The 10,467-nt window shown below is 39.4% G+C and overlaps 4 protein-coding genes across 5 annotated transcripts in view; 2 read left to right on the top strand and 2 right to left on the bottom strand.

The window, feature by feature from the left end:
- LOC107644573 lies at window positions 260–2,392 on the top strand (the record flags this gene model as incomplete). Its single annotated transcript, XM_016348461.2, is given in 7 exon segments — window positions 260–478; window positions 575–660; window positions 779–857; window positions 966–1,025; window positions 1,347–1,468; window positions 1,660–1,731; window positions 1,943–2,392. Coding segments are annotated over 7 exon segments (741 nt in total), but the record flags the coding sequence as incomplete, so codon positions are not given.
- On the top strand, window positions 2,503–3,391 carry LOC110262638. The gene is made up of 2 exons (XM_021103057.1): window positions 2,503–2,901; window positions 2,982–3,391. Exons 1-2 carry the CDS (start codon window positions 2,704–2,706, stop codon window positions 3,249–3,251), a joined length of 468 nt encoding a protein of 155 aa, XP_020958716.1. The 5' UTR covers window positions 2,503–2,703; the 3' UTR covers window positions 3,252–3,391.
- LOC110262637 (anti-sigma-I factor RsgI2-like) lies at window positions 3,539–5,528 on the bottom strand. Of its 2 annotated transcripts, none has more exons than XM_021103056.1 (2): window positions 4,325–5,528; window positions 3,539–4,255 (listed from the first exon to the last, which is right to left on the bottom strand). In XM_021103056.1, exons 1-2 carry the CDS (start codon window positions 4,436–4,438, stop codon window positions 3,782–3,784), a joined length of 588 nt encoding a protein of 195 aa, XP_020958715.1. In that variant the 5' UTR covers window positions 4,439–5,528; the 3' UTR covers window positions 3,539–3,781. Both variants share the same exon structure in this region; 1 of them encodes a protein (XP_020958715.1).
- Window positions 8,303–10,467, bottom strand: part of LOC107644572 (katanin p80 WD40 repeat-containing subunit B1 homolog) — a 9,016-nt gene continuing 6,851 nt past the window's right edge. The window contains exons 15-19 of the mRNA XM_016348460.2: window positions 10,159–10,233; window positions 9,921–10,033; window positions 9,308–9,424; window positions 9,133–9,201; window positions 8,303–8,997 (exon numbers count right to left, since the gene is read on the bottom strand). Of these exons, the coding sequence (XP_016203946.1) occupies window positions 8,934–8,997; window positions 9,133–9,201; window positions 9,308–9,424; window positions 9,921–10,033; window positions 10,159–10,233 (438 nt within the window). The 3' untranslated portion in view covers window positions 8,303–8,933. The remainder of the gene's footprint in view (window positions 8,998–9,132; window positions 9,202–9,307; window positions 9,425–9,920; window positions 10,034–10,158; window positions 10,234–10,467) is intronic.

Below are 10,467 nucleotides of genomic sequence, written 5' to 3' on the forward strand. Positions count from 1 at the left end.
TAATTAGTTATTTTATGAATAAAAAAAAATTTATCCGATATGGAAAATATTATTTTGTATTCCAACTTCCAAGTGAAGAGGCAGGTAGATATTTGAGAAAAGAGTGCGATAGTTTGACAGAAGAAGGAAGATAATGGCTATGGCTTCCAGATGTAGCTGCCCCTTGCAGTGGCACTGCCCCAACACTAACACACATTCCAATTCGTCCCTTCTTCCTATGAGACGCCCTCTTCTCCTTTCAGTTTCTGCATCTTCTTCTTCTTCTTCAGATGAAGGGGTGACTATCAAAGGCTCAGGAACCAGCGCCAGAACTCGAAGGCTTCTCAGAATCCGCGAAGAGAAGCAACAAAGAGAGCATGAGCGCATTCATAACTACCCCTCTTGGGCTAAGGTTCTCGAAGATGCTTGCAAAGACGACACTGAGCTCCGTGCTGTTCTTGGAGACAGCATCGGAAACCCCGAACTCATGCGCAAACGGGTACAACTAAGTTTCAATCTTTTTTTTTTCTTTCATTTTGGAGTTCAAAATCACTTTTTTATTTCTGGGGTTCGTTTTTCTTCACTAACATTGTAGGTTGAAGATAGAGTTCGGAAGAAAGGTAGAGACTTTCGTAAGTCTAAGACGGGTTCTGTTGTTGCTTTCAAAGTTTCATTTAGAGAGTAAGTTAACAACTTCATCTCTTCCTTAATCTCTATGCATATGAATGCAAAGTAAGATGTGGAGTTTTTTCGTTTGTTTAGTTTTAGTTGTCATAATTTGATTATTTGGTTGTTGCAGCTTCAATCCAACTGATTCACATATTTGGTTTGAATTCTATGGATCACCATCTGATAAGGATGTTAATTTACTTGGTAGTGTAAGTGTTCCATACTTCCATTTCGCTCCTTAAGATTTTCGAATTTTGGATGTGTAGCTACTAGCTAGCTAGTTACATATGATCTGATTCTTGTAAAAAAACATGCAGGTTATTCAATCATGGTATGTCTTGGGTCGCCTCGGTGCCTTCAATTCTTCAAATTTGCAGGTTAGGATTCTAGTAGCTTCGAGTTATCTTTACCTTGGTAGTGTTATTGGACTTGTGTTAGTTTTATTTCTTTTTTTCCTCTTTTTCTTGGACGAGTTACATGTATTACTTATCATTAGTATTGGACTCAAAGATTGGTCGTTCACGGTCATCTCTTTGATCACTCATCATGTCATAATGTGTTCTGCATTATCTTCTACAGTTCTTATGGTAGTTTCAACATGATTAAAAGCTAGGGCATCATCCAGCTTGTGTTAACGAATAATCATATATAGCTGTTACCTTTTAACAAAGAATTAAAGCATCTTCAATTCATGGCAGATGGCAAATTCGTCAATGGAGTATGATCCTCTATATGATGCAGACAAGGGTTTCAAAGTGATGCCGTCATCTTTCCATGATATTGGTGACGTAGAGTTCCAGGATAACTGGGGACGTGTTTGGTATAACATCTAGAACTCTGTTTTTATTTTAGATACATGGAACCCATGTGTTTTACTCAAATTTTGTAATATTTTTTGTCTAACACCATGTATGAAAATTTTTGCCCTATTCTTACTTGTTACCTTTGAGTCAGGCATACCATGGCATGAATTATGTAATTTGATAAAGATTTAAAACATGTTTCTTACAGGGTGGACCTGGGTACAGCTGATTATTTTGGTCTTGATGTGCTTCTCAACTGCCTTACTGGCTTAAGCTCAGAGTAAGTTTAAATACTAAATGACATGCAAATGCAATACTCTTTTTCATTTATTTTTCTGTTACTTTTTAGTACATACTCCACTCTGGGTATGTACAAAAAAGTAACAATAGATAATGAACATATGTAGAGTATATGTCCATGGATCATAATCTTTTGTTTGTTACTCAAAATTGAAGAGCATTAAATTTATCTATGGATGAATATATACCAGGTACCTTGGTATCCAGCAGGTTGTATTTGGTGGCCGGTGCATGGGTGATTGGGAAGAGGGGATGAAAAACCCTGATTATGGTTACAAATACTTCAAGATCTGAAGCAAGTTGTTGGTTCGGTTACTTGCAATCTCACATTGGGTGTGGTTCAAAGATAAGAAAAGTTTTCCGGAGGTTCAGTCACATTAACATTAATGGGATCATCTTCCAAGGTTTTTGCACCATCCGTTGGTTTTGGTCTGAATACTTGACCTGCATTACTACTGTTGGCAGAGCCGTTTCATTACACTAATATGACTAATTGGGTGCCCAGAAGTGTAAAAGTGTAATGAGCAGTGATAGATAGCCAGCAAGAATTGTTGCAGTCTTCATGAGATAAATGGATATTGTTGAATGGGAAAATTTTTATTTTATTTTTTTACTAGATAAAGAGGCAGAATTTACTTGCTCATCCAAAACTTATCATTCTAATAAATAATTTTAAGAGTAAACTACCATTTATGCCCCCGAAATTGTAAAACGCTGACAATAATAACCCTAATATTTGTTAACGACAATTATACCCCTGAAAATTTTAAAAACGCTACAAATATGCCCAACCGTAAAGTGAGGCCTTCTCCGTTAAACGGAACATGGTGATGTGTCAAACGGAAATCCAACGTGGCATCCTCAGTAGGCGTTCTGTGTCGTTCCTTCTTTATACGGATTGTGAGAGAATGTTTTCCCCAATTCATTACAAACATAAACCCTAATTACTATCATGCATGGTGGAAGCAGAGGCTTGTCCCATAACAATCGAAGGACACAGTCAGTGGAAAATAGTAACTCTGAAGGGCTCGACGAACATGGGAGCAAGCCATATGACGGGACATGCTTCTGCCGTCTTCAAGTGGTGGCGTTGAAGTCGAAGACGAGGAGAAATCCAGGGAGATGGTTCTTCAGATGTCCTCTGTGGAAGGTATGTATGAATTTTTGGCTGAATCTGTCCCCATTCCCTATTGAGAGTTGAGCTTGATGAATGGCTTCTGTGCTGGGCAGACGAAGAACACTGGGTGTCGTTATTTTCAGTGGATGGACGAAACCAACGAGGAATCAGTTGGGCTGGAGGAAATCTCGAAGAATGGAACACAAGTATGCCATGAATGTGGAGTCTTGAAAGGGAGATTTACCAGTCTTGAGACAGAGACCATTTACAGAGATGGAAAGATGATGAGGGAGCACATGAAGAGAGTTGAATTGTTTTTATGCATCATTCTTTGTGGAGTTGTTCTGAGTTTGATTTTGAGTGTGATTTGTTTGGTTAGATAGGAGGAGGGATGCATGCAGGACAAACAATGGATGTTATGTGTTACTGTTTTGTGGAATTTATGTTGACATTGTTGTAGCTATTGTTGTTGCTTATTAATGAATTAGAGCTGTGTGTTACACCCAGTTGAATACTGACAATAACATGAATAGAGTGAATACAGATAAGTAAAAAAGGACAACTCAGATATGCTAACTAATTTGAGATGGGTTTAAGAAATGAAACACTGCCAAAAGAATACGAATAGTACCAAAATATTTGATCTGCATAACATTTAGCATTAACACATATTGTTCCAACCAAAAAGTTTGATCTGGATAACAATTAGCCTTAACACATATTGTTCTAACCAAAATACTCAATACTCACTAATTAGTCTTAATTTCAGACACCAAAAGACATAAATTGTGCAGCAAAGGCCAATTGCCATGAATGCTAAGAACAACATATAACTCAAAAAGTAGAAACAGTATAACAACTAATCTTTAACTCATAACTCAAAAGAAGAACTAATCACATATGCAAGTCCCTTTCAACCAGACTGATTTGGCATGAACTTAGAGAACCTAGAAGTTGTTGCTTTACTAGCTCCATTCATGGTTTCATTTGACACCACAGGAGTCCTTGTGGTTTCTGCAACTCCTAAACCAGGGACAGCAGTTGAAGTAGGTCCAACGGGCCGTACTTGTGTGGGCCTAAATGGTGGGTTGGGCCTTGGAGTGGTTGTTGGACTTAGAGCTGTGGGCCTTGTTGTGGCTGCTGGACTTGGAGCTGTGGGCCTTGGAGTGGCTGCTGGACATGGAGCTGATGGGGGCCTCATAATAGGCATCTTTACCCTGATTCCTTCCCTGCTAGAAGAAGCAGCAGCGGCAGCAGTAGTATTGGAGGGAGTTTTAGGAGTTGATGCAGGACCTTTGCTAGATCTGGTTGCTCTCCTCCCAGGGTTGGTCCTAGGAGATCTCCTTCCAGCAGACTGACTTGTTGAACCAGATAGGTTGAGATTGGCCTACAAAAAAATAAGTCTAAGTATAACTTCTCAAGTGACTGCCTCAATATTGATTGATATATGTAATACCTCTTCATCAGCTTCAGAATGTGGATGGCCTTGTGTGAGCTCTTGTTCAACTGCATCCATGGTCTCCTCCCAAAACCTCTCTTGCTCGGAGTCTGACATGTCCTCTAAATCCATATGTGGCAAATTTTGTTGAGTTGGTGGCTGAACATGTCCTCCATCTGCCTGACCTGCTTGAGGTGATTGCTGTGCGGTTGCATCTTCCTCAGATGCCACATGCGACTTCTTATCAGGACAGGTTCTTGAGTTGTGCCCAACCTACGAATACAACATCATTCCAACCATCAATATATGACAATACTCAACAGCAAGTTAGATTATTTTTTACCTTTTTGCAAAGTTTACAACTTGTTTTGTCATAACTCCTCTTAAGTTTGTACTGGCTACCACTCTGCCTCTCTGATTCATGTCGAGCTCTTTTTTTTGTAGGTCTTCCTATTGGCCTCTTATAAGGTGGAGGGAGACATGGCAGTCCCTCTGTATCAGCCCAATACTCCTGACTAGGGACTGTGTTGATATGAAATTGGTAAGTTCTGTTATATGCCTCCATAGTCAGCCAATGGTGGACATAATCTTCTGGCCTTTGATTTTTTCTTTGAATTGCAACAACTCCATGACAGCACGGCAGGCCTGTCAGTTGCCACTTTCTACAGGTGCAAGTCCTCTCTTGAGTGTTGACCTGAAGTGTGTGACCATGCCTTCTTACCTCAAACACATTGTGATCATCATCTCCCACCCACTGAGCTTCCCAGTAATTTCCTTCCTTCTTTTCTTTCTCCAACCTGCTCGTTTGGATAGGAGCCAGCTTGCCCGTGTAGGCCATTAATGCATCTTTGTGGAATGCCATAGTTTTCATCAGGTAATATCTGATATCCTCCAGCATGGTAATTATGCTCTTGCCTCTTAAACCCACCATTGTTGCATTAAGTGATTCTGCATTATTATTTGTTATGTTATCTACCTTTGGCCAGGTAGAGAATCTTGATCTTGACCATGTTCCTTGCTCATATGCAGACAAGTATTCCCAGGCTGCTGTATTAATCCTTTTTATTGCAGCCATACCTTCAGCAAATTCCTGATCAGTCAACGCCCTTGCACATTGAAACAACAATTGTTTAAGTTCCAGATCTTTCCAACGCTTTTGGAAATTCCTCCACATATGCATTGTACAAAACCTGTGATTAACCCCTGGCATAACTTCTTGCAGAGCAGGAATTAGGCCCTGTCATTAAGTAAGTTAGACACTATATACCATAGCTTGAGTAATAAGTTGAATAAAGTAGTTGAAAACACAAATTGAAAACTAACCTTCTGCTTATCTGACATGAAGTGCCAATCAAATTGCTGATGGTCCCCTATATCTGCCAACAAATATTCAAGGAATTCTTTCCAATTTTTTTTTGTCTCTGCATCAACTACTCCATATGCAACTGGAAATAGATGATTGTTCGCATCTTGGGCAACGGCAGTCAGCAGCTGTCCTCCAAAGTAACCCTTCAAGAATGCTCCATCAAGACATATGAAAGGCCTACAACCTTGCTTGAATCCCCTTTTGCAAGCATCTAGACATATGTAAAGACTTCTAAACTTAGGCAAACCTTCCGGTTGTGGAGATGTACCCATATGGCAACTGGATCCTGGGTTGGCCTTACGGAGCTCATTCAAATAAGTCCTCAACATCAAATACTGTTCCCTCTCTGTGCCCTCAATGACATCCTTAGCCTTTTCCATTGCCCTAAACATCATCCTCTCTCCAACACATATATCGAACTCCACCTTGAACATATCTCTAGCCTCTTTCTGGGACAAATTGGGACAGATCCTAATCTTACCTATCAACTCTTCCGAAACCCATTTACAAGTGACTGACCTACTTCTATTACTCCTAGGGCATGTATGCTCATCAACAAGTGTTTTTATTTGGTAACTAGGTGGCTGGTTTCTCCTTGCACAGTAAACCTCCCATGGACACGTTTCATTGTAACAGATAACCCTGCACCTATGTGGTTCAACCTTCAGAAAAAATGCCTCTCTGCCCATTTGAATACTATACTTCCGGACTGCATCCTTAAACTGCTGCATCGTCCCAAATTCCATACCTAACTCCAGTCTAATTTTGCCAAACTTTGTATCAGGATTGTGCTGAGGGAATACTGGATTTTCATCCTCAGAATCAGAACCAGGCGGGGTCTGCAACTCCTCAGACTGGTACTGATATTCAGTTGGCCCACCATCAGGGTCATTTTGGTTAGGAACAACCACCCTTGGAGCCTGATTCTCCTCCCTGGGTGGTAGGATCTTCTGACCTGATGGAGGAGGTCTTGGATGATGCCTACGACCTTGTGATGCATTCATATGATTAGGTAAGTATATAAGCAATTTTCACCCTATTCTCTACAATTAATTAACAATACAATCATGAATATTTGCATGTTTTAAGCTACAAACATATACAACACATTTTCTAACCTGGCAGTTCGTCTCCATTGTCCTGTGCATCAGGTTGCGCTCTACCAGACGGTTGGGGCCTTCCATGTTTCCTCCTGCGCTTTCTTCCCCGACCTTCAGCTTCCTGACGCTGAGATTGGCCCTCTTCTGGTTCAACTTGTGTCTCATGGTTACTTCCTTGATTGGGTGCCTCATTCTCAACAGTTGCAGCCTCAGTTTCAATGGGTACGTTATCAGTACCTACGTCACCTTTCTCCAATTGATCATTCCCCCCATTATTCAACACTGATTCACCCTCCTGTTGCTGTTGCTCCTCGTACTGTGTGGGATCATCTTGATGAGTTTCCTGAATTTCTGAAATAGCTCCATCAACTTCTGTATCATCTGCTCCTCCATGTTCATCATTCTGTGGGAGATCCTGGTCATGATTTTGCTGGTCTTCTGAAGGAGGTCCCTCGACTACATCAACTAACTCTGGATCGGCGTCAATAGGATGCTCAAAATATAAGTGCACCCTGTTTTTATTCTTCAGTGCAGCATCACACAACTTAACCACATCGGCATCCCTTCTCAGAACTCGTAGCCCATTAGCTAAATCCATCCCCGGCTCCAACCAATACACTTCATTGTACCTAGTATAACCTAAATCCAGAAATAAACCCTCAACAAGGAACAGATTACATGTATCAACATGCACCCTGTCGATGACACTCACTAAACCTTCGTTATACCTCACCACACCATCAGCATCCTTCTCTAACCAACCCCGATGGTGATATACAAACGTGATATGACTTGCCATCTAACAAAAAACATGAAAGAAGTAACAATCAGATAAATCAACACATGAACACAACCATCAGAAAAAAGTTTCACTTCATCACCAACAACATGCAAACCCCAACGACCTGATAACAAGAAGAACGAAAACAATGAATGCTTACCGAAACCTTCGTTGTTCAATGGAGATTTCTTCACCTAGTATCAATGCCAAACGTCAGATTGCAAGTGATGTTAACAACTTCAACACGCGAATGCAGAGACACACGAGACGAAGAGATACAGAGACCAACACTAAGAAACTCTTCAGTTTCCCGCGTCCAAAATTATCATAGTTAAATGGATTGTTTCACTCAAGGTTAGCCTGGTCATTTACTAGGAATTGCACAATTAGGGTTTCACGAATTAGGGGAAAACCTGAAACGGGACGGATGGCCTAGTGAGGATGCCACGTTGGATTCCCGTTTGACACATCACCATGTTCCGTTTAACGGAGAAGGCCTCACTTCACGGTTGGGCATATTTGTAGCGTTTTTAAAATTTTCAGGGGTATAATTGTCGTTTACAAATATTAGGGTTATTATTGTCAGCGTTTTACAATTTTGGGGGCATAATTGGTAATTTACTCTAATTTTAACTGTCATTTTATTAAAACCTTTGCCGTTACTTTGAAGATTACTTAATGAAAAACCCATGTTCGAGCAATTGAATTAACCCGTATACTATCAAAGCAACTCGTCGGGGACTCGGGGGCAACGATAAACAAAGTACATATATATAAATTCATTTCATACATTAGAAATTAAATTCGAGTTCGCCTGAAAAAGATAGAACCAAAAGCTGTGATTTCATGCATTGAAATCATACAAGAATATCTGCATAACAAATAAGACATATGAACATCGCCACCACTCAAATTATGTATGAACAGCACTTAACAAGAACCGCTACAAAAATCATGACAAATTCTCAAATAACATTAGATCATTCATAGGAGTATCTTTTGCATTACACAATAGAGGTCAGTCGTCAAACTGGGGTGAGATCTTTACATCAAGCAGATGACAAATAAGGTTATAGTTGTCAGAACTATGCAGCCATCAGCAGAGGTGAGTGACAAGACATGTCTCAAAGCCTTGGCTTGTGTCGTAGAATCAGTAGTTAACTGTGCCTCCACTCTTATCATGAATGTGAGCACCAATTATTGGTGTTTTCACTTGCCATGAATCTGAAGGCCTAACCAATACAGGGCTGCTTCATCCAAGTGCAGTCAAAACCTATCCGGTGACTTATGTAGAGGTTGAAATCTTTAAAATGCACAAACCCCTATTAGCACCCCTGAAACTTTTGAGCAGCACATGAGGAAATAAGTGAATACACGGAATCATGAAACATCCTGAAGAGCCAGATTTAATTCGTGCGCTGACTTTGCAATTGATCCTCCTCTTCTACAGACAATAAAAAACGATAAGATTATCCAATGCTTGATATAGGATTTTCATGCTAATTGTTTTTATGTATTAGCAATTAGTATTAATGAAAGGAAAATGAAGAAAAGAAAATGAACAAAGTAGAATGCATACCTTGTAAGAGAAGGTAAAAAATGTTTGACCTTTTCAAGCTCTACAAAGCATGCGTTGCAACGTTCTAGCCTGGTCCTCATTAAGAAGCAAAAAAAAAAAAAAAGAAAAAAGATTGAGTCGATATACAATATATACAAGACATGAAATAAGAAAACCAAGATGGTAAAATTAACACCTTTTCTCTGCTTCAATATCAACACCAACGGATGGTGCAGCTGATACGGCTGAATAAATCATAGAACCGAAAGTTCTGACCAGCTTCAATAGCATTTCTAACGATATTTCTAGATGTCTACAGACATACAAATATCAGATTGTCAATAACATGTAACAAAATCTTATAGTTTTATGTTATAAATGCATGCAAATAGAGCAAATGTGAAAATCCCTGGTGTTATTTTAGTTTAAAACCACAAAACTGATAACAATATTGTAACCACAATAAAAACTAAAAGGGTAAAATGATTCGCGTGATGCGTCCACAGCTGATCTAACATATAACTCCAAATTATTTTGCCAGTGGTTGGTTGCAGAATTTTATAATAATGATCAAACACTCGAGATATAAGTTAGACATCTTTTAGCTATGATGGAAACAAGGAAGATAAAATTGACATAACACAAAAAGCATTGATTTCATAAACCATATATCTGTATCTTTATATTTTCCCTTTTCTCATTAAAGTGATTCAAAGAAGTAAAAGGATCTAATCCCACTGCACCATACTTGTCCAACACGGCATAAAAAGTGCTGCCTTGAATCAGATGGCAGAAGAGGAGATGCTTACCTGTCCATTTGACTTTGTAGAAGGTCAGTCAGTGGTGGCAGCAGACCAGTGCACACATCAAGCGTAACGATATCCATTTTTTCCGTTATCACACTAACAACATCAGCAATCACCTGGAATAAATACCATAATACATTAATATCTTGAGTATCAAGAATTTGGTCAAATATAATATGATCATCAATACCACAAGTGAGAACACATATAGTAACATTGGAAAGCGACTGAAAATGCTCACAGCATGATCATTCATCTTCGACACTGCTTCAATGGCCTCCTTAACATCATTTCTTTGCCACCATCTATAGACCACCTGCAACATGTTCCTTATAAAGTAAGTAAATTTATAACCAGTAATAAGTTTGGTTCAGTCCCAAACCCCCATTTTTCTTCTCCCCAAACAGCAAAACCCAAAAAGAAAACGTTATTTCTGTTACAGAAAACATTTTTTTTGTTAAGGGAATAGGTTTTGTAGGAAAACAACGGATTGTTCTTATTCAGGAACTCACTCTATAGGGAAGTATAGAACCTAAAAAACATTTAACTC

Source organism: Arachis ipaensis, chromosome B05 (genome assembly GCF_000816755.2).
Source record: "Arachis ipaensis cultivar K30076 chromosome B05, Araip1.1, whole genome shotgun sequence".
Lineage (NCBI taxonomy): Eukaryota > Viridiplantae > Streptophyta > Magnoliopsida > Fabales > Fabaceae > Arachis > Arachis ipaensis.